Consider the following 25,483-nt stretch of genomic DNA (forward strand, 5'->3'; position numbering starts at 1 on the left):
TTGCATCTATGAAACGCCATCACTCAAAGACAGTATTTTCCCCAACGTCCCCAACTTCCCCAACTACAGATGGGAAAATTGTTTTTTCAATTAAACATTGTCTTTTTCTGCAGCCTCAGTAAGAGCAGCATAAACAAAACATCTCAGTGTTGGCAATGAGGCTGATATAAGGTTTTCTTTTGAAAAGTAGGCAGAAAATAAGAATCCTGGACCAGGCGATTCCACAGACATCACAATAAGTATGTATAAAAATTCTTTACCCTTTAATTTCACACTAAATGCTTTTCTTGTGGGATGGACAGAAGGATAAACGACAATTGCAATGAAAAAGATTTGTTAGCAAGGCTCAGTGTACATGGACAACAGGCCTTGTGGACAACACAACACTGGGAACTTAAATTAAGCCACAGCAAGGAAACATTTTCTCTAAATTAGAGGTTTGTGCACCTTTTGCACTATGACCTGACTGAACAACATAGCAAAGAAAAACGTAGGCTTCCAAAGGGTCTAATTCTGAGGTGACTGCTGAATGCTAGAGTAACAGCATTGCCTGAGGGCTGCTATTAGTCACAGGCAGAGGGAAGCCTTTTTTGGTACCCAATTTTCTTTTCATTTCTTTAACAAACCAGCTGGTTTGAAAATGTACTACCCTCATTTTACTGAGAAAGAGAGCCTCAGGATATTTTCCAGTTGCTAAGCCTATAAATTCATTGATGGCCACACTGCATCCAGGATCAGTCCACTCATTCTTGAATTCTGCTAATCTGTTCATCCTTTCTTGCTATTAAAATTGCTTTACACTTTCTTCCCAGATAATATTGTTGTCCTTTGTAGCTGGATCCTTTATTTCATTATGGCAATGGTCTTATCTAACTTTAGTCAAGTTTCTTCGATTGGTAAATGTGCCCCATCTCACCATTTTTTATTTGACACCCAGAGTTTAGGAGAGCAATATATTTGAAGGAAAATAAGGCCAAGGATAAGAAAACAGTTATTTCTGATAACACTCCACATTATATGTTCAGACAATTAATCTTTAGAACATTTCTTTAGTCTAATACAGAATATATTTTATGGAGAATTTGGTGATTTATTTTAAAAAAGAATGATTTACAACTATTTATCAATGTTATTCATCAAATATATTACCTAGCATTTCTATGTTATACTCCTTTTTCCAGCTATAAAATACAAACACCTGCTTAGTCCATACTCTAATAAATGAGCTGGGGAGGGTCCTCTTAAAATTGCACATGTTAAGCTGAGAAAAATATTTTTGTGTTCCAAAAATGGACTATTGATGTAAAAGGCAATTAAACATTACAGTTTGCACTTCAAGTTAACTAGTTCCACAGAAAGATACATTTGCTGCAGGAAACCTTATGACACAATGATCAACCCCTGCTAAATGAAAATATCTGCAGTTTCCAAATAAGAAGCATTGAAGGCAGACAGTCCAAAAAATTCTGCATCATATTTTAAAGGGATCCTCTATTAGGGCAACAGAAATCTCAGCCAGATGTAAACTTGACCTCTATTCATTTCCTTCTCTCCTTCTAAGGACAGTTAGACTAACAGGTTAACATCAATCAAGAGTCCCTTTAACTATCAGAAGGTAGGTTATCAGGCTTGGTCAGTTATGGTATTCCACTTATTCCCAATCCCCCCCCCCAAAGTCTTTTAATAATAATGTTAAGTGATCTCTTACAGCACTGTAATATTCTTCAAAATTAGAAATCCTCAGAATGACTTACATAAAATGAGCAATTAAAATAAATTATAAAAAGAAGAATTGCAGTGAGAGCAACTGTGCATGGTCAATTCCAAAATTAATTATCATAATTCTCATTGTAAAATCAGAAAATGGAAAGACAGCATGCAGGGAACAGACATCCCACAGGAGAGCAACAAAAGAGAACAGGAGAAATCCAGCAGTCCTAGTGCAAATTCCCCCAAATGTTTTCATGGATGAGTCACTGACCCACATTCTGGCACTAGCAATGCCAGAGCTTGTAATTACCAGGTTCAGTCTATGAATTTTACCAAGCTCATAATGATCAGATGCAACAGGAATCAAATATTTCCTTTAAAAGTTCTTCTAGGGCTCTGAATGGCAAATGAGATTCTAGACATTTGCAGGCTTAAACTGAATTCAGTATACAATTAGGTTAAATCTATTTTTAGTCCAAAACAGACTATTTTTAGTCACGGATTGCTGAGAAAACACCTTCACAAGGGATTTTTCAGTTTCTAGGAATTGGTGGAAAAACCAAAATGATGTTCATGGTGCTTCTGATGAACCCTACATTCTGAATAATATGTCCCAGAGCATCTGTGACTGGAAGATTATTTTGGAAGTCCTCAATAGTATACAGATATCCTATCTTTTAAGTCCCAATATAATTTTTTGTTAGTACCTCAGCTAGTTGAAATTGACCAGACAAGATTCAAATAGCTAGCAACGCATGGCAAAGGCACAAAGCAGCAGGGAGGGATGCATTTCTTATGGAAAGATATACATCTCTTTGAGGTATGGAACAAACAGTGACTTTTAAAAACTGTTGTAAGAGGGGTATACCCTGGGTTTGGCACTGAATGGGCGGGATGTCATTCGGACAGTTTTCACCAGACAAGGAGACTGGGCCCTGTGTTATCCAGACTCCCCACTGACAGGACCGGGGAGGAGGGGAGGGGGGAGAGAGGCCAGTTTATTTGGTCTGTGCAAACAGGGGCCTGGCATATTTCATATGGATTTGTTAAGTAATGGGTCTGCCAGGCTTTGAGACATCAGAGTTAAACTCCCTACTGTTTAAGATTTTATGCAGATGGGCTGAAGGGGATAGGGAAGAGGAAGGTTATTTTCAATAAGCCTTAAAACTCCCCAAGCAGCCAGACAGAATGTTCAGCCTATGCTAGCAGCTTCATGTTGAGGGGCAGGTTAAATCTTATTAAAAGTTTACTGGGGTGCGGTAGCTGTTACTGATATTTAAGACATACCCATTTTAAAACCCCTTTAGCCTGAATTTCATGCTTTATTTTGACAAATTTCGCAATGAGCTACATAAACGTCATGTCAAAACTCTGAAATATTGGGAACAACTTTGAATTCATAAGTGTGTGTGTGTGTGTGTGTGTGTGTGTGTGTGTGTATATATATATATATATATATATATATAGTATATGCTGCCTCTTCTGGCTCATAAAGCAGTCACTGCTAAGAATATGATTTCTGCAATTTAGTCAAAATGTGAGAAGAACCCATCGGAAGGTCTCCCAGCCATCCAGGAAAAGTCTATTTGTGAATAGGGACGTTAAAGCTCAGAAAATATTAAAATTATTCAACCATTTTGACAGGCACTGATCATCTAGGTCATCCCATGGATTCAGCACTGCAACTAGGAAGAAGGTGTCCTAATTCCATAGGAAAAACCCAGGAAACTGGCCACTGCTCATGTAGTTGGGTAACTTAAAATGTTTTTACACCTGCATAAGACTTCATGTGTACAGCTCCCATGGATATGGGAAAATGTACCCTACTCCCAAAGCAAGAAATGCCCAGTGTGACACTGTTCGATATACAGACCTTGCTTGAAAAGTGGATGGTGGAAAGGCGGTATCGGAAGCTTCTCTGTCATCCAGGGCTCACAGAAGTAGGCCTGAAGCCAAGCTGCACATTGTTTCAGTGGCTCCGTCATTTCTTCTGGGGCTTTGACTACCTCACAGCACACTGAAGTCTCTGTAATGCTGGAACAATAAAATCAGTTTTGTATGTTTTAAAGTCTAACTGTAATAGAAGTGTTAGTATGCTATAAACAAAAAGATATTATTAAACAAATTCCAACACAGACTGAATCTTTTGTCCCAAATACAAAATCTCTCTCTCTCTGAGTGTATAGACAGACAAATAAATGCACATAGAATCATATTAGAAAAGATAACTACAATAAAGAACTTCAATTTCCAATTAGAGAGAAAAATCTATGACATCATTATCTATATGTCATATTATTCAAGTCTGTAAGAAAGTAAAATTCACTATAATAAAAAGAATTCAGAGCTGAGGAAACCATAAATATGAATTTTAGCAAAGGAAAACAACCTCCTTAAATACATAAGTATGCACAAAACACTTCTGAACAGCTACAATGAAAGCGTAGGATATATACTGAGCACCTGACTCATTACTAAAGAAAAGTTGAATGAATTTATTACAGCACTTGGCCAGCACCAAAATATTACAAAAATACAAAACATATAACATCAGGTGAACTGCCGTAGCACAAATATATATACATTCTACTCCAATGGAGACGTATATGCTCTATATATCCAAGTAGGAGGGGAGAATGCCCACAGTCTCATCCCGCATAGCATCACAAAATTCACACATTATTATAAGACATTGGCATAGTCAAGTATTATAAAATGTTGGGACAGTCAATAGTTGGATACCACATCCTCATTCCTCAAAACCTTTTCAAGATTTAGAAAAAAAATTAAAACAGTGGCATAGTTATACAGTTAACAACAAACAACTTTTTAGTGTCATATCTGTAACATTTTATATAAAATGGTGTAAAGATAAAATATATAAAAACAATAAGATGATGCCTCATTATGGCCAAACTCTAAAGCATTATTACTTCATCTGTATTAAAAAGTTTTTACGGCAGATAATTGCACCTGCAAAGAACTTGGCAACTTTTATAGTTACCAGTACCTTGCGGTCTGAAAGAAGATAATGTACATAAAATTGCTCTTTTCTGCCGGTTAGGTATTGTAAAAGAGGGAATATATATATATGGCACGAGATTCTATATAAAGGGGGCAACAAAAAAGAACATGTCCAATTGACTCAACTTCTTCAGAACCGCAGGGGCAAATTCTGCACTGATAAGGTATCTTTTTATATTTGCCTTCAACTACGGCTGATGGAAAGATATTAAATCTTGTGCGCACAAATGCTCTTCTAAGTTTGGGGATGTTCAAGTTATCAAAGTATTTGGCATGTATGAAAACGCTTTCAGGCGGGTTATAGACCGTCGCTTTGAGGCGGTCTGCTGCCGCCGCCGTTTGCTCCGTAAGGGAGCCGTCGCAGCCACACCGTGCGGCTCCCTTGCGGAGCAAAAAAGAAGCTCCAAAATGGAGCTTCTTTCTGCGGCGCCCTAATGACGTCGCGAGGCGCCGCTGGTGCACTCGCGACGTCATTAGTGCCGCGACACGTCTGGACGCTATGTGTCCGATACGTAAACATGGCGGCTCCCATGTGGAAGGGGCGCCGCCATGTTGTACGTATGGAATACGTACTAGGGTTAGGGGGGTGCGGAAGCACCGCCCCTTCCTAACCCTAATACGTATTCCATACGTATTTTTGGCGGTTTGTAACCCGCCTCAGTTTCCCCAATTATGGGATAAAGAATTGCTTTGCTTTTGTGGGTTTGTAGGTCAATACCTTTAATTCTCTGTGTGATAATAGTTTTTGCTTTATTATAACACATAAGTACATAATCTCTTGATAACCCAATAGAAGGGAGTTTCAAAATTAAGGAATTTATCCAAGTTGATCTAAAAGGGTTCGTTAATATTGATGAGGCCAAACCGATAGGGTTGAAAAGCAATTTTAACCATACATTAATTTGCGTATCCAAATAAGAGCCTCAACTGATAACATTCCAGTTTCAAGACGGATAATAACATTTGGTACACATTTCAGGATGCCCAGGATCAATCTTAAAAACTTGGTTTGGACAACCTCAAAAGGAACAAAATTACTGAAAGAGCAAACCTCTGAACCATACAATTGCTGAGCTAGAATTTTAGCAACGAAGACTTGCAATGCTGCAGGTACATATTGACCATCCTTGTTATGGAAGAAGAAACAGAGAGCTCTGATGCTAAAGGAAAGTAAACCATGGCCTATTCCAAGTACAGTGCGCCCTCCCCTTATGCGGGGATCGGTTCTGGATCCCTCTGTGTAAAGGGAATTCCGCATGTGCTAGAACCCCATTGGAAGTAATGGGGCTTGTGTCTGCGGTGCATGGCAGCCATGGGCGCACGCCCCATTAGTTCTTCCGGACTCTTCCAGCGCGGCTTTCAGTGTATGCTGAAAGCCGTGTATGGCACACCTGGGTAAAACACAGGCGCACTGTATACTAGAGCTACTGGATCATTGGCATATCTGCCATTCAATAAGTGATCCAATGGACCTACTTTAGTTTGGATCAGAAAACAGATTTATTCTCGTCTGAGAAATACATTTTGAATAATGTTTGAAATGTGACAGAATAACATAATTCCAAAAATAATTTGGAAAAATTTTGCTTTCAGTAGAGGAAGATTGTATTTGATCAAACATGGCACAGAATTCTTTACTGCCAATAACTTGGAACATTGTGAAGGTAGAAAGAAGTGCAATGAAAAATTATTGTTTTTGAAAACTACATAGACTTACACACAGAGGAATGGCATCAGAATCATACATTTACTCCCCATTCTTAATCTTCTTCTGTTTTCCTGGTTGTAGTCCCATTTCCTATCAATGTTTGAGCCCAAATATGAGAACTCTTTTACTATTTCTATTTCCTCATTGTCTAGTTTTAATTTCTGTAATTTCTCTGTGGTCATTATTTTTGTATTCTTCATGTTCAACAGTAAGCCTGCCTTTGCACTTTCTTCCTTGATCTTCCTTAGTATTTGGTCCAGGTCTGGGATGTTTTCTGCTAGTATGATGGTGTCATCTGTGTATCTTAGACTGTTGATATTCCTTCCTCCTATTTTCACTCCTCCTTCTTCTGTGTCCAAGCCTGCTTTTCTTACAATATGTTCCTCATATAGGTTAAACAGGTAGGGTGATAGGATGCAGCCTTGTCTGACCCCTTTAACAATTTGGAACCATTCTGTTTCTCCGTGTTCTGTTCTGACAGTACCCTCTTGTCCTGAGTACAGATTCCCTATCAGGACTATCAGATGTGTTGGCACTCCCATGACTTTAAGGGCATTCCATAGCCTTTCATGATCTCTGCAGTCAAAGGCTTTGTTTTGTTTCTTTTGAAATTCCTTAGTGCACTCCATTAGCCATCATATGTTTGCAATGTGGTCCCTAGTGCCTCTTTCTTTCCTGAATCCTGTTTGGACCTCTGGGATTTCTCTCTCCATGTATGGTTGGAATCTATGTTGTAGAATTTTGAGCATAATCTTCATCTTGGTTATGCCTTTTTTGAATCCTTGTTAATTTAATGCTGGGAAATCATATATATTGACAATCTAGTACAGGGGTAGGCAACCTGCGGCCCGCGGGTCGGATGCGGCCCGGAGAGGCCTTGGGACCGGCCCCAGCCCGGTCCTGCCGCCGATTGCTGCCGGGGCCTTTGGCGTCTCGCACGAGGGGCACGGTGGGGCAATTGTCTATAGAAGCCTCAGAAACAAAAGGCTGCTTCCCCGTGGCCTGGAAAGGGGTGTCCTTGGGGCTTCATGCGGCCTGGAAAAGGCCTTTTCCAGGCCGCATGAAGGGACCACAGAGCTCCTTCCGCGATTTGCGTCGCTTGCTCAGCCTTTAGACGGCTGCGCCAGCGACGCAAGGAAGAAAGGGGCCAAGCGGCCCCTTTCTCCTCCTACCCACTGCCATTGGGTGTCCTTGGGGCTCCCTTTCTCCCTTGCGTCGCTGGCGCAGCTGTCTAAAGGCTGTGCAAGCGACACAAATCGCGGAAGGAGCTCTGTTTTGGAGTTCCTTCTAGCGCCGTGCAAAGGGCACTCTATGCGCCCTCGCGCAGCTCAAAGACGTCACATCCGCACCGCCCCATTTGGAAGCAGCGCATTTGTGACATAATGGCGGCCCCCGTGTGGAAAGGGCACCGCCATTTTGTACGTTCTGGGGACGTACTAGGGTTAGGTGCGTGCATAAGGCACGCACTTTCCCTAACCCTAGTACGTCCCCAGGATGTACTTTACACCTGTCTGTAATGGGCCTATGATTCAAATGATATGCAAACAGGAGAACAGATGGGCTATAGGAATGTTATGTTATGACCTTGTTCCTAGGACCAAACACTTTCCCTTCCTGGGGCAGATGCAGGTGATAGCAGAATGGGGGGAAGGGGGAGAGGACTTTCAAAAGAATTTTTTGATGTATTCGCAAGCCAGAAAAGGGGGGGGGGATTTAAAGGGTGTATTGTTCTGGGGAAACTCGGTTTGTATACTAACTCATCTGTGGCAGACCTCTGTTTTGAATCCAAAATAAATTGACAGTTAACTTCACTGCAACGTTTTCTTGGCTCTTCAGATCTCAGTCAACTGAACATGACATCAAAACTGAAAACTGAAGACTAAAAACCTTTTTGGTTATTGACTAATAACCAAAAAGTATGAAAGTCACACAGTTGCATGTATGCATTCTTGAAAGTAACAGGACTGATCACTTGTGGGCTGGATATTTTGAAGAATCTTTATCTTTACTAAATGGACTCCTGCTTCAGAAATTAAAGTCCAATGCTCATTTGAAGCTAGCTTCTTTCCTTGCCTCCCTCCCCACTTTGTTTTATTCTTCAACTTCTCTTATTTCTCACTGGTGATCTATACGCACAGAGTTGCTTGAATTACTTAATGTCCCATTTCTCTGGAGAATACCGATATCTTTATTTTTCTGCCTTTCAAAATTTATTAACATTCAGCCTGTAATTCTAAGCATTTCTCTCCTCTTAAAAGTACACCTGCAGAATGTTTAGAGTAGGCACATTTATCTTAAAATTGTTGCTTTAAACATACATTCAATATCTCAACTCCTGGTTTTCCCCACATATTTCTGCTGTATGCCTCCAATCTAATGATTTCCTAGGATTAATTACTTATTTGTGGCTGATATGCTCACAGGTATATATATATATATATATATATATATATATATATATTCTGCAAGAAGCATGTATGATGATCAATTTAACAGATGCACTATGATGCACATGGATAAAAATAATAAACATTTCTGTTATGGAAAAAAAAGTTTAAGGGGAAAAAATCGTATAGAATTTATCATTCTCCCTGCTCTGTAATTTATAATAAGAATGTTGATGACAATGATGGTTTCAAATATGATAACCCATAAATACAAATCATTGTCAAGCAGCACCAAGAGGTTACTCTAAAATTCTTGGGACACTGGGCATGGCATCTCAGTAATGGCTTACTGTCTTGTATTCAAATCTCAAAACTTCCTGATTATCTTTTCACTAGTAAACATGCAGGGCCTTAACCAAACAGAAAAGGTAACCTTCACATATCAATCATCTTAAGTACAGCTACAGCAAAATATGTAAAGAACTTTCAGCACACCTTTTTGCACAATTCTCATCAGCATGAGCAAAGGATATGCTTCAATTTAGATTCCAGAAAACTAAAACATCACATTGTAATATTTGGATGTAGCAATGCACAAGAGACATCAACAGAAAATACTACTCTTTATTTAACATGGTCTCCAAAATTTCTGTATTTCTCTTATGAGCATGAATATAATTTATTGGTTTATACCAAATGTTTTATGCTGCCTTTCAAGTATATTCACAGCATTATTTAACCAAACAATACCAAAAATAAGTATTTTTAACACTTAGAAATATTAAAATTAAAATATTAACATTAACATTAAAATATCTTCAACCAAATCTATTAAAGTTCCTAACAGTGTGATGTGTGTGTGGGGGGGAATGTACATAAAGCGCATACTGTTAACATTCTGTGTGGACATTTTTTTTAAAAAAAGGTTGCTACATCAATACCTTAATGTCATTTAAATAGTCTTCTTTGATAGATGAAGGCAAAACTACCCCCCAAATTGCAGATGAATTGTCTAGTCCCTAATGATTCCAAAACAATTACAGTATGCAGAGCAATCTAGTTAAATTTTATTCAAAAGCTTACTACACTTGTGTTTTCTCTTATTTTTCTATCAATGAAACCCAGGAGGCTTAAGCACAATTCATTATGTATGAGACCCAACTTACAGTGCTTGACTGTTGATTAATAGGAAAGTTTGCAGTATGTACATTTGCAACATTAGATGCATACAATATGCTAACTTATTCTTCCACTGAAGCTAATTATTTACAAAAATGACTACTTGAGACTACAATTTATTAAATGCATGCATCCAGTCTCAATTTGGCCCCAATAGACAGTCTGGAATGAAGATCTTTTACTTGATGTGACAAGTTCTGGAAAGAGTGTTATTAATTTTGTAAATGTAACAAATAAAGAGTTCAGATAGCCTTATGTCTATGTTGTGTTTGTTTTTTTACAGCTAAATCAATGAATAAAAACAGCTTTTCAAGAAGTTTGATACCCATATGAGATTCAAGATTTTTGCCTAATTTTAAATGAGTTTTTGATAAGCAATGTGTCCATATATTAGTAATATGGATTTTTAAAAAGGGCCTGGGAACTGATATATATGAGAGATATTTCAGTTATACAGTCGGCCCTTCTTATACACTGATTTTTTATACATGCATTCAAGCATCCACCATTTGAAAATGTTCAAAAAAAAGTATAAATTTCAAATATCAAACCTTGATTTTCCATTTTTTATAAGGGACACCATTTTGCTATGTCATTCTATTTAATGGGACTTGAGCATCCAGAAATTTTGTTATCCATGGGGGATCTTGGAACCAAACCCCAGCGTATAACAAGGGTCCACTGTACTTAGTTATTTTCAGAAACATTTCTTAAGAAATGAATACACAAACATTTCTAAAACATCTTCATTGTAAACTTTATGGCTTTGGCAGTGGACATCCTGTTACCATCAAGAGGGCTTTAGACAGTCTAACTACGCACAGGATTGCAGCACAGTAAAAGGTTTTGTGGGTGTACGGTAGGCCCTTCGTATCCATGGATTCTGAATCCACAGATTCAGCCATCCACGACTTGACATATTTTTTAAAAATTCCAAAAAGCAAACCTCAATTTTGCCATTTTATATAATGGATGCCATTTTCTAAGCCATTATATATAAAGGGACTTGAGCATCCATAGATTTTGGTATCAGTGGGGAGTTCTGGAACCAAACACAGTGGATACGAAGGGCCCACTGTACTTCAGAACTGAATGCTGTGCATAGAAACAAAACACAATCATCTGGGTGCTAGATTGCTTAAGGAACTGTTTTAACTGGAAACTATACTTACATGCCTCCATCAGAGCCTATATGATACACTTCTGTACCTTTCTTATTGCCACTTGTGGCACAAGAGCTCAGTTGTTTTCTATGAAACTTAGTACATGGGCTTTATAGATGTGAGGAGTCTGATGCCTGTCTCCATATGCCAAGATAAGCAGTTTTTTTGGGAGGGAGGGAGGACATGAATCAATGTCAAAACCCCAAGGACTCAACTGATAGCATGGAAGGTCATTAAATGCTATCAACTGCCTCCTGCCATTAGGGCTTTGACTGGTTCCTGCCTATATAAAAAGATCCTACCTAGAGAATCTTTACTGGGAAGGCACAGAAGGATTAAAATATCACTGGAAAGGCTCTCTCAAAACAAGAAACAATCATCTATTAAAAATGAGACAATCACAGTCTCCTTTTGTGTATAGTAGCCATCTAGCTTGGACATGCATTTAAAAATTATAGAAATATATATTCGGCTGAATTCTTTAGACGTAAATTCATATATACACAGGCTTTTTAGTTTTAGTCCTTAGAAAACTTCTAGAACTGCTTGCCCTTACAAAATTGTATAATATTCCCCCAATGGTGCCAAGGTCGGGTTTATCATAGGCAATTAACTATGCAAGCAATTGCTTCAGGGCAACTTTAATATGCACACCTGATTTTACTCATTTATTTTCTCAGATTCTCCATCTCGGGCCATACCCTTCAGCTGTAAGTTTCCCTCTCAGTTCCAAACAATTAACATCTGGTGCAACCCTCCCCCCAATAACCAACACAACAGTATTACCTTTACCTAGTTCACCACCAAAATCCAGGGCCTAGTCACACATTGGAAGAAGAATATCATGAATCCGTTAACATTCTTGTTCCATATATCCAAGCTACATCATATACATCTATGAAAGCATCAGAACTATTTATTTCCTAATTCTTAAAACATTTGTGTGTTTGAAAATTTATGTGTGGTGGGGAAATGACTGTGACCATTCTGTGTAATACTGTGTAATGATGCAATAACTGTCTTTTATCTCACAGATATCTAGTATTAAGACTCTGCTAAAGACAGGACTCTGAAATGGATGACAGTTCTTATGAACTAAGGATTTTCCTCAATAGGCAGTTAAAGGAGAGAAGAATGAGGTAGTTTAAAGCAGACTGTACAACTTCAGACTGTAGACAGTCATCACTTTTTCTGAACTTTTTTAACATGAAGAACTAGTCTCAGGTCCTACCGCTAGCATGAAAAAGCACTAAAGGACTCCTAGTAGTGTATGGAATATGGGAAAGAAAACAAAATATTCCATTAGAACATCAAATATTCACGTTTTTATATAAAAAGTCTAATTTCAAATGCTTAGTGTTGAGCAAACTAATGATTCCTACACAACATAGTGCATTCATACAAAAATGGATTCTCTCCCCCCCCTCCCATACAATATATATCAAAAGGTATAATATCAGCCCAGGAAAGAGTTTGCGTATGTGCATCCATAAAAATGATTTTGTTTGTGTCTACAAATGCTTCTGACATAATAAACAAATATTACCTTCCCCTCAGCCGTGTTTGACTACAAAGCAGCTCTCCTTTGGCTTTCTTTGGCCAAATAAGGTCAAGGCTATGGGGAGGGCTGCACCAAATCCCTTCTGATGGCTCTTTGGGCTGGAACAGATGTGCAGGAAAAAGTAGCTTGATCTTGCTTTTTTGAAAGCAGGTCAACAACCTGTTGTCCACATGGCCCGCATCCAAGGTGGGTTGAATACACACAGTTGGACTGCATGGCATGGCATCAAACTGGGCCACTGGGTAATTTTTTTGTTGTTGTTGCCTTGCTACCATGCATGTGCACTGTCACACAAACACACCACCTGCTACCTCCAAGTACATTCCATGTCTGCCCAGAAGCCATCCCACTGCATGGCCACACAGTCGCACATGCAGTGCTTTGCCCATACAGGGCACTGGTGCATGAGTGATAGACTGGCAAAATACAATCATGGCGGCCCCCCAATATAGGCCCCTTCACTCCATTTCATCACATCCCCCCCCCCATTGGACTGTCTAGTTTGTGTATGTTGTACTTACATCCACTGGAACTGTCACACTTTTATTTATTTATTTGCTTTGCTGCACTCTACATTTGTGTGGCACATTTAAATGCAGACACAAAGATGTGCATTTTTTGCCTTGAGTCAGATCCTGGCTTCTTTTTGCTCCAGTTTTTAGCTCCAGAGTGCAGCTTTGTTTCAGTTTACTCCTGTTTGGAGGCATGCATCAAATAAATGCACCACTCTCAGAGTGGCTGAAAGCCACTTTATTTTGCACATCTGTTTCACTCCTATGTGGCACATGGGCTTCATGCTTATTACCCCTGGCATAATGACCAATTGACTGATAGTGAAAATCATACATCCAATGTATTTATTTATTTAATTTATATGTCGCCTTTGTCCCTGAAGGGAACCAAGGTGGTTCACAGATTTAAAAAACAACAACAAAACATTATAAAAAAATTTAAACAGTTAAAATAATCTAAGAACAATATAAAATGACATTAAAATATAGCAGAAGTTAATACACATGCTCAATATAAAAACCATGGTAGCATGCTTATGTTTTAAACACTTGCTTAAATAAAAGCATCTTAGCCTGTCGTTGAAAGGCAAGCAGGGAGGGGGCCAGGCAAGGTCCCTATTCCCTGATCTGCCTTACTACTGACCAATAGCACCTCTGTCTCATCTAGATTTTACAGTGACAAACAGACTAGAAATATACATTCCCATCCACACAAAAAAGGAGACACAAAAGACTGCAGCAACTATAGGACCATATCATTAATTTCCCATGCAAGCATAGATTTCACTCATATCTGGACAGAAAATCCCAGAGGTGCAGGTGGGTTCAGGGAAGGAAGAGGCACTAGGAATCATATTGCAAACATATGATGGTTAATGGAATGCACAAGGAATTCCAGAAGAAAATCAGTATGTGCTTTATAGACTATAACAAAGCCTTTGACTGCATAGGTTGTGAAAAGCAATGGAATGCTCTTAAAGACATGGGAGTGCCACTACATATGATAATCCTGATGGGAAATCTACTTAGGATAATAGGTTACTGTTACAACAGAATATGGGAAATGGTTCTCAATTGGCAAGGGGGTCAGGCAAGGCTGTATTTTATCACTCTATGTCTTTAACGTATATGCAGAAAATATCACATGATGGTAGGTTTAGACATAAAAGGAGGAAAATTGAAGACAGGAGGAAGGAACATCAACAACCTAAGATAGGAGGATGACAACATATTACTAGTGGAAAACATCTCAGACTTGGAGCAAATACAAAGGAAGGTGAAAGAAGAATGTGCAAAGGCAGGCTTAATGCTGAACATAAATAAAACAAAAATAATGACCATGGAAGATCTAAAGCAATTCAACTGAGATAATAAGGAAATAGAAATAATAAAAACGTTCCCAACCTTGAGTCGAACAGTTATCAGAACAGATACTGTAGCCAAGAAATAAGAACACTAAGAATGGAAAGGGCACCTTTGAAGGAACTAGACAAGATCCTAAAGATTAAAGATATACAACTGAGCACAAAAGCTAGAACCATACAAGCCACTGTACCACCACCAACAACAACCAGTTTATTGATTAGTCAACTGATCATATCAATGATAATAAATAAATAATAAAACTTTTATTTGTATACCGCTTTTCCTCCTGATCAAAGTGGTTCACACTGTGCAAGCTAAGTGACACATGTCACAATACAAAGCAATACAATATAACAACAATTACATCAGCAATTACATCGACAATAAAAGTCTAAAACCATCTACAGAACAATTAAAAACTATCAGATGTGGTAGGACATCCTGATCTTAATTAGGGTTACTATCTTTAAAGAGAGTCAGGATGGTGTGCTATCTGAAAAAGATAGGTTTTCAATGCCTTCTTAAAGGCTTCCAATGTGGAACAAAGTCGGATCTTTTCTGGAAGTGCATTCCAATGAGCAGGGGCTGTCGCCGTATAGGCTCTCTGATGAGTTGCTGCTAATTTTACCCTGGAGTATTCAAGTAGGTACTTCCCTGTTGTTCTGAGGGTGTGGGGCGGATTATGTAGGAAGAGGCGCTCCCTCAAGTAACTCGGGCCCAAGCCATGTAGGGCTTTATAGGTAATGACTAACACTTTGTATTGCGCCTGGAAGCTAATAGGCAGCCAGTGAAGAGATCTTAATACAGGTGTTATATGGTCTGATCTTGATATATCAGAATATCAAAGTACAGTGAGCCCTTTTTATATGCAGGGGATCCGTTCCGCTCCCCCCCCCCGTGTAAAAAAAAGCATATGCTTGAGCCTGATTGAAAGTGCTTGTGCATGGTGTGATGGTGCAGCGGCATGGCGGCGTGCACGTGCCATTGGTATGCACCCCATTACTTTCAATGGGACACACCACCCCTTGCGCCCCATGCACCCCCGTGCGGCTTTCACCATATACTGAAAACTGTGTATAGTGCATCCACGTATGATGCGGGCACACTGTACATACAAAGATAAAATTGGATCACTCCTAAAATTCATATAAAATTAGCTAGAAGGTTGAGACACATAAAAGTTGAATAAAAACAAGTTCAATAAAATACAAAAACATAGAATAAAAACAAACTAAAACATGGGGTGTGGAGGAAATCAAAAAGGGGGTGTTTAAATGAACTCATCACCATGGCACAAAACCCCATGTTTTATAATAAATTGATCTCTCAAGTAAGCAGCTTTTATAATAAATTTTGGGGTACAACGCATTAAATGTAAATTCTCTCCTGAGAGGAAATGAGACAATTTAACAATAGGATCCCAGTTGTAAGAAATGGGATCTCTCCTTATCATATATGCAACAATCAAACAGGATATGTGCCATCAAAATTTAGCTACATAATTTACACAAAAAGCATTCTCACAAATGTGAAAATACTTCAACTATCTTACAGGTGAGGGGAAAATATTGAAATTTCTCATTCATGCATGCAAGAACAAACATGGCAAAGGTTTACATCCCTAAAATGTAAATCACATCATTTTTTTTTTTTTTTTTGGAAAATGGTTAGAACTGGTTCATATATGCATAAACATTTAGTTATATTTTTGGTTACTCATCTCTTAAGAAGTTCACACAAGATACATAAAGTGCTTCACATGAAAAAGAAAGTTACAGAAGTTCTTTCTGTGGTGATGAATCTTGGATGCTACAATTGCAAATGCCAGTTTTCACTAGATAATACAATCAATGTATAATGAGCACACAGTCACAAGTGAATTAGACCCATTTCAATGCACTGCACTGGTATTGAAAAATTACTGTGTTTGTAGTTTGTTTGCTTTTAAAAAAAACTAGCACAAAAGAAATTACAAATGTTGCTGTTTTACAACATACTATATTTTTATGGTCCCATTTTTTTTTTAAAAAAAAGCATTTTAATCAAATTCTTGCTATGCTCTCTCAGTGTCTGTGCTGCAATAGAAGTAGCAAGACATCTGAACACATGCAGTATATTTCATAATATATTTTGCACAGTTAAATATAATAAAACCTTTAAATATATATATGCTCTGTGATTACAGGCATTCTTACACTAGGCTTAGCTGAATCTGTGTTGCAGTTCCATTAGTGAGCATACAACATTAATAAATAACATTGCCACTTAAATGCCTTTCTTGTAAATTGGTTTGTTCTGTTCAGTATAAATAATACAAATTTTTCTGTTCCCAAGTATGTCAGATTCCCTCCACTTCCCTTTACCTATGCATAGCAAGCAACATGAACCAAGGTTGCAGTTTAATCTAGAAGAAAATTTGACAGAACAGGTATAATAATACAGTAACTACTTAGCATAGCACAAAAGCATTATTTTGGTATCTGGCATACATCTAACTGACCATATGTCAATACTAAAAGTCAGGGATCAAATCAAGGGCTTCTGTGATGTCTACTGTTTGAAAGCAACAAGCCTGTATTCAATATTAGATCCAACTTTTAAAACTGAATTTTATTGCCCTTTGATAAATGAGGCAACAACGAAATTAGCACGACAAAAAATGCATTAAAATGAACTGTTTTAAGTAGGGATTTTTTTTTCCTGCAGAGACAAGCATCCACAGCTTTAAAATATTTTTTAAAAATATGAATTCCAAAAACCAACTTTGCTATTTTATATAAGGGGCACCATTTCACAATGCCATTCTATTGAATGGGACTTGAGCATCCACAGATTTTGGCGTCCATATGGGGTCCTGGAACCAAACCCCAGAGGATACCAAGGGCCGACTGTACTATTTTCTTGCAGAGAATATAGTGAGATCAGAGTGACTTCAATCCCAATCTTTTCTATGATTGTTCAAAACTATTAACAGTAATTACAAATAAATGCTTCATTCCACTGTTTGGACACCCCTCCATCAGACAGATGTGCATGTTCACAGGTTGACTGAAAGCATATGAATCACAGAATCATAGAAATGAATCTTAACACATTCTGTGGCTCAGATTTATTTTAAAAATGTGTTATTCCTCAAGGCTATGAAAGAAAGTGCCTAAGAGATGGCTGGGACTTCAAGTTATTTTAGGCATGAAAAAAGATCTGGGTATGTCCAGTGCATGTTTTGTGTATTGCCCTTGCCCTTGACAAGCAATTTGTAATACCATATCTGAACTTGGTAGAAAATCTTGCTACACACACACACACACACACACACACACACACACGTTTACATCCTCGTGCTTCTGTAAAAGCTTCAGTCCTTCAGTAACTGCCTCCATTAGGCAGTTAGAAGTTTGCCTTGTTGTATGGAGGCATTGACTATTCCCTTCACCCACTCAGCCAAGTCCCTTCTGGCCTTTTGAATAAACCCAGAAAGGCAAGGGTCTAACACACATGTGGTGACTCCCACATCTCTGCGGATGCTGTCCATATCCTCAGCCTGCAAAAATTGAAATGTATCCATTAACACTTGAGAAATAGGCACCCAGGTTACATCCAATGGCACCATATCTACTATAGCATCCAAGTCAGATTAGATTCAAACAATTTTATCCGCAAAGTGCCATGCAAATTCTTCACAGCAGGCTGTTGAGTAGTCTACATTTGCTACTTGATAACTACTGTGTAATAGATCCTGCTCACTCAACAGTTCTGCTGGGCAGGTCCTTGCCAATACAATGGTGTCAGAAAAAGTATTTTTTATCCCATTTTGCCACTGAGTATGCTTGCAAAGAATCACTAGCTCATGTGCAGTCAGACTCACTTTGAGGGCCTGTTCACATGGGCACAAAACCTGTGGTCCCCCTGGCCTCACCTCATCCTGTCCAGACAACACAGGTCATTAGTTCTGGGCTGGGATTGGCCAGTCCAGAAGATGATCTAGCAGTCCAGGGCTGATAATGGCCCAAAGGGGCCTTAATCCAGCTGTTTACTGTGGAGTTTCCAGGTAATTCCATGGTGGCAGCAAGCAGAATGGACGAGTCTGTGCACCCCTTACCTGCTTCCTCCTCCATGTCTTCTCTGAAGCCCCCACTGCAGCCTTTGAGCCTTTACAGGCTGCAATGGAGGTCTTCAGAGAAGATGTGACAGAGACAGCAGATAAGGGGCATGTGGAAACAATGGGTCCATGGTGCGCCGATCCAGTGACTGAGCTGGGTTGAACTAGGGACAATATGCCATGGGCTTGGCCAATAGTATCCTGCCTATCTGCTCAGGCCCTAGGTCTGCCTACCTCACTCTAGTCTCCACCTTACTTGCTTCAGTGCTGCCAACTCCCTGGTAAAACAGGTGTTGTTTTGGCCTTGCTGCATAACAGGGAACACTCAGGAACAATTGTGCTCACTGCCCTGACCATTTGTCCCGTTCCAGAAGCCAGCTAGATCGCTAATAGAATTGCTTGCCCAGGTGACAGGAAAATCCCCCAGAGCTGAAGGAAGCTGTCCAGATCTACTAATTTCCTGGGGCAGACTATCTTAATCAATCCCCCAGCCCTGCAGAAATTCCAAGTCCCTATGAGTCTGAACCTGACCAAGTAATTAATTATCTGCCCATGACGACTGTTGAAAGTTCTTCCATACAAAGATCTTCATCACCCCATCAAGTACAAAAAATAAGTTACAGAATGTGCCTAGCACCATGCATAAAGTCAGATATCACGTTGGACAAACCAATGGTTGTCATGGAGGGCCATGAAGTCCTCTGCCACTCCCAAGAGGGAAGTCTCAACTTGGTTGTTAAAGTTCCCAAGCATGACAAGACAGAGATATCAAGGCAAATACCTTGGCTAGATCAGGGAGTCTGTTGAGCAGAGAAGTGGGTGAGCAGAGAAGCACACCAACAAAATACCGATTCTGTCCCAGCCACTACTTTAGGTATACACTCAAAACCTTCAGATTCTTAGAATAGGGCACCTCATAAAGAAGACGGATTCATGATAGATCACTGCAACTCCATATCTATTTGCCTCGAGATCTTGCCTGTTGCTGCACAGAAAAACCTGATGGGCAAAGCTGAGAAAAATTACTCCCCATCTCCCCAGCTTCATCCAGTCAGGTCTCTATGATACAGGCTAGTTTCAGCATGCTCAGCCAGAATCAAATCCCAAATGGCATTTGTTTCCCCATTCACTGACCTGGCATTCAACAGAAGTTTTTTTTTCAACCCAGAGGGGTGGTCACCAAGGCTATTCACACTGTTTCTACTGGGAGACAATTTGGGGGCAACAAATGCCCTGTTATGGATATGCACAGATAGAGAGTATGAATGAGTATGTTCTCTGGATCTGACTATTTCCATCAGAATTGGTGACTCCCTTTCCTCATGTACCCTAACAACCTGCTTTGGGGAACTGGGGAAATTATGTGGAATAGAGGGCTGGCATCACAGAGAGCTTTAGGAGGAGTGGGAAGTGAAGAAAATCCAAATTCCCCTGGGGCAGGATATGGAAGTATGGAATTGTATTATTGGATATAGGCCTTAATCTATGTGTCATAATTTCCATTTCAATATAACTGTGCCTTACATTAATCAGCTAAATTTATATTAAGTGGCTCTAAGTTATTCATTATTGTGTTCAAAAGGTAAATATCGTGTTCACTCAGCATCAGCTTGTGTTTATTTTATCCTTTTTCAGAGATCAATGATCAAATGAAATATGCACAAAAAGTATAAGCCAACATATTTAACAAACTATTCTTATAGTAAATACATATCTTTAGTGAACTGTTAGAATGATTTCTTAGTGTTTTCTTATTGACAGCAGCTGTTTTCATTATAGCCAAAATCATTACAAAAGAAAAACAGCTATAAAGCACCATACATATTTGTTAATGAATTAGTGCTGAAAAGGAGTCCAAAACAAGAGTTTAAGGGCATTATGTTTACATGTTCAATGACATTCCAAGACTGCTGAAAATACTCTACACACTCCCAATCCCAACTACACTGGTCTTGGATATAACTCCTTTCACCTTACCTTGCTCAGTTCTCCTGAACAGTAAGATGCGAATATTCACTGCCAATTAGTTTATGCAATTCAGAAAAATCTAACCCACACTGCCAAGAAAGAAACCAGAACCTCTAGAGTGCAGCTGGATCTGCAACCTACCTCCTTATCTTGTTAAGCCTGTAAGGCAGCCTCTCTCTGCCATTTTCAATTAGATATACTTTATGAAAACTGTGCCAATAAGATACTAATTGGAGAAGTGAGATGCTATTTGTGTTTGAAGACAGAGTGTAGCTCAAATATAGAGTACAATCTGGTACAACAGACAAAATGCACAAAATGCACATACTACAGAAACAAGAGACAGCATGTGTGCATGTGTGTGTGTGTGTGTATTTGTGTACAATCAGAAGCAGGACTAAAGGATAATGGAGCTTTTTTCATGTAAACATCCTATCCATCAAAGATTATCATACTCGTCTCCCCACTCATGCTGATCCTAACTCTTTTCCTATAGACCAGTGGCCAGGATAATTGAGTTTTAAAGATTACCATTTCCTGTCATTATTAGGATAACTAACAAGATAAGGTAACACACTTTGTTCTCCAAATTCTATTTTGATACCATTAAGCACAGCTGACTATATTGGTCTTGTTTAGAGGTAACACTAAACTGGTCCCTTGAAGCTGCCCACAAAGTCTAATATGGAAATATCTTACTGTCACTGGCCCTCTTCAAATCCTGTCCCCTCCATGCCACCACTACACAGGATGAAAGGGCATGGTTATAAATCTTTCTCCTGCCCTATTCCCCAATAAATATGTGTATGAGGAAGACATCCCAAACCTATAGGTGGCATTATAGATAATTTATCTCTTTTTCATGAAAATTAACACAGGGTTCTACATCCTTTTTTTCCTTTTCAAAAAAGTAAAAGCTTTTTTCTCTATATCTACATTTGTCTGTGGAACATGAAGGCTCAGTGGTTCAGATACTGACTGTGATGAATGCAGGGTCGACAGATTGGTAGTTTGAGACCCAAGCGCCATGTGACAGAGTGAGCTCCTGTCACTAGTCCTAGCAGTTCAAAAGCATATGAAAGTACAAGCAGATAAAGAGGTACCACTTCAGTGGGAAAGGTAACAATGTTTTGTGCAGTCATGCTAGCCACATGGCCAAGGAGTCATCTTTGACAATGTTGGCTCTCTTGGCTTAGTAAGTAGAGATGAGCACCACACTCTATGGTTGGATATGACTAGAAATTATTCTGTTAGCCATTATAGATAAAGATCTGGATAGCAAATTTGGATCACCTCTCAGATATGTATCAACAGCAGCAAGAATATTGTTTACTTGAATCTGGAAATGGAATGAAGCACTGATGATGGAAGAATGGATCGTTAAAGTTGCTGAATTAGCCCAGATGGGCAAATCAAACTGGGTTCTAAAGGATAAGCTAATGCTATCTGAAGACCTTTTGAAAGACTAGAAACAATTTATGGACTATTTGATAAATATGAAATCTAACAATGTAGTAATCTGTGGTTATGGTTATTAGTAATTTTAGTAGGTTTATTTAGTTAGATCTGTAATGGTATCTATTTCCCTTTTTCTTTTCATTACAGTGAGGATAGGTGCAGTTGTTTGAGTGTTGCACTATCACTCTGGAGATCCCAGCTCAGCCATGAAACCAAATGAGTAACCTTGGGCAAGTCACAATCTCTCAGCATCAGAGAAAGGCAATGGTAAATTCCCTCTGAATGAAACTTGCCAAGAAAACCCTGTAATAGGGTCACCATAAATCAGAAATGAATGGACACAAAAACAAAGGATTGGGGGGGGGGGGGGGGGGCCAGAGCCCTACTAATTATTAATTATTTTTCTTCCCCCCCCCCCCCTCTCTTCCCTTTCTTTTCTTCTTTTTTTCTTCCCTGATGAAGCTGAGAAGAAGGAACAGGTTCGATTGTCCCTTTGTGCAAGAGAGTTCCCACCTCCAGAAATAGCATGGGTAAGGAACATGTGGTACAAATAATGCCTGAGGGAAACACAAGAGGTGGGACGAATCGAATCTGTGACCACATCATCTAAAGAAAGGTAACCCCTCATGTCATTTCTACAAAGTTCAATCAAATCATTGAAAGCATTGCTGAAAGACCTAGGTCCAAATGTCTAACCAAATCTGTTTCAAAAACTCACCTTTTTCAAAGTAATCTTTCTTTTTATGTCAACTATTTATCTGCAACATGACCTAGTTATATTTCCATACAACACACACCAAAATGCATACACACTAATAGTACTCAGTACTAAGTACAACAGTTTACATAGCTGTCAGTGTTATTAGGCAAAAATTAATAGTATGTAGACTAAATTAATGAGATGTAAAAAGATGCACATCTCAGCAAACACAGAAGGGAGCTGCCTCTAGTAACATACTAATAATGAAATAGTTGGGCCAATGTGAAGACCACCTAATGAATTAACTACACTGCTTTACTGATCATGAAAATCTGCAACTACTGTAACAAAACAACACAAAACCCCACAGCAAAATGTAAACACCAAGCAATAGTTTTCAGCAAGTTGACCCCCAATGTGAATTTTGCAGACTGCTTTCTACAGATTTATAAATAAATGATTAGATATAAAATCTCTAGAGGTTTTTCCTTTTCCACAGCAATTACAGGAGAAGATTATTACCATTCAAGTAGGGTTCCAGTTAAAGTTCATTGAGTGGCAGGAATCATTCATTGCTGTCCCCACATCTTAAGTCACTGTGACAGAAAATCCGATGTTAGCATGTACTGTGAAAATTTTAACAAGTCAAGTCAATATGCACTGAATGAACACATTCTTGAGTTAAAATATATTACTGCCAATAATGGATTGAATTAAGAAAGTATGGAGTTTCAAATCTGATCAATGTCAGTGAGAAATTTCTTGGGGTTTATACGCAGTATTAAGAAGTCATCACCAGAACAGATATTGCATGTTCATTTGTAGGCTTTCCCACCTTCATTTTAAATGCACCCTTTTAGTGCTAATAAGGACAATGGGGTTAATAACAAAATAAATCATATTAATGATTTCAAGTCTAGCATTTATTTTTCAAATTAAGAGTTCAATTTTTACCCTTCACTATTGATGTATGTTCTTTGTATCTATCTGCCTTCTTGTGTGCATGGACATAAAATCATTTACCATTAAAAAACTAGTTAGCGTATCTTCAAAAATATGTAACTAGATTTTTAAAAAAGCAACACCTTGACCAAGAACACTCTCCACAGAAAGGTTTGTCAAGTGTTTAGAACAAACAAAATAACAGACAAACAAAATTCCATTTATATAATAACGCTGATATTTTATAAAGCACATTATAGAAAGCTAACATTTTAAGATGCTATTAGGATGGTAGGCAAGCTGTAACAAAATACAATATAAGTCATCTGATTTAAACACTGTTTAATGTGTGTTGGAAGTATTTCTCAATTTACTTCTATAAAGAAGGAGGCACATATTTGAGCAGTAATGACCTGTGCTTACAGTATATATCTCAGATACCACCAGGTGAGATATACCCAATCTTAAAGTTTCTTAGCTAGCAATTCCTGCAAAGACATACAAAACTTTCCAATTACACAGGTAATTACTTTCTGATGATGTCACAACCATGCATTAACTTTCCTCAATTCATAGTTGAAACAACACACAAAAATCTACCATGTAATGATGTTTCACAGCCATTAAGTTTTAATTGATTTTAGAAAGTGGAGGGGAGAAACAAGAGTTATCCTTAAAAGCTGAAAGGACAGCTCCAGTTTGTTTTCTAACTTCCTGTTTCCCACAAAGTTCCTGTCCTAAACGTTCTGAAAGAAACAGCATGGAGACAAGCATAAAAGCAAAAGTTAGGAGAGCCAGCATGGTGTAGTGGTTTCAGTATTGGACTATGACTCTGAACACCAGCGTTCAAATCCAAGCTTAGCCATGGAAACCTACTGGATGACTTTTGGCAAGTCACATTCTCTCAACCTTAGAAGAGTTGCCATAAGTTGGAAACTACTTGAAGGCACACAGCAACAATCAAAGAGGAATATGCAGGCAACACACCTTAACATCTAGAGTCTTTTGATATTATTTGCTCTGCAGTTTGTTTAGGTTCTGGTACAGTGCCAAGGGCACTGCAGTTAAATGCAATTTGTTGCCTAAACATTACTGTGTCTCTGCCTCTTCCAGGTGGAGATCAGAGCAAAGTTAGCAGCTATCTAAGAGCGAAGGACTATAAAGAGAACCACATAGGAAAGCCAGCACACACACACACACACACACACACACACCAGCAGGGAATGATCCAAGAAGATTTGGAGAGCTGATATGACTACCCCAGGGTCTATGGGATGCTGGATTGTGTGTGCATATGTGTACTTAAAGACAGAGATTCATCTCAGAAAATACTGTTGGGACTGCGGTTACAGCTTTGGGTGGGGTTATCATTCTGATGAAGAATTGGTCTGCAGCTTGGTCATTCCATTAGGAACCAGCACCACCTATGGAAGATCAGATGGGTAGGCTTCTGCACAGCTTCTGCTGGTGAGCCACTTGTCCCCCTTCTGTGGTGTCTGATGGTAAGTGTGGCTACAGTATTGCCAAAATGTGACCATTTCTCTCTGCCTGTACTGCCAAGATTCTGGTCCATGCCCTGGTGGTATCACATCTTGATTTCTGTAACATCCTTCTGGCTGGGCTTCCTCTTTCTCACCTCTGTCCTTTAATTTCTGACCAGCATTCAGCTGTACGCATTATTACATCCGCCCACTGCTATGACCATAT

At 38.9% G+C, this 25,483-nt stretch overlaps 1 protein-coding gene across 5 annotated transcripts in view; it reads right to left on the reverse strand.

The window, feature by feature from the left end:
• The window catches only part of MGMT (O-6-methylguanine-DNA methyltransferase), a 258,236-nt gene that overhangs the window by 69,376 nt on the left and 163,377 nt on the right, over window positions 1–25,483 (reverse strand). For all 5 annotated transcript variants that reach the window (XM_042459837.1, XM_042459838.1, XM_042459835.1 and 2 more), the window contains one exon: window positions 3,584–3,744. In XM_042459837.1, the coding sequence (XP_042315771.1) occupies window positions 3,584–3,744 (161 nt within the window). The remainder of the gene's footprint in view (window positions 1–3,583; window positions 3,745–25,483) is intronic.

Source organism: Sceloporus undulatus, chromosome 3 (assembly GCF_019175285.1).
Source record: "Sceloporus undulatus isolate JIND9_A2432 ecotype Alabama chromosome 3, SceUnd_v1.1, whole genome shotgun sequence".
Lineage (NCBI taxonomy): Eukaryota > Metazoa > Chordata > Lepidosauria > Squamata > Phrynosomatidae > Sceloporus > Sceloporus undulatus.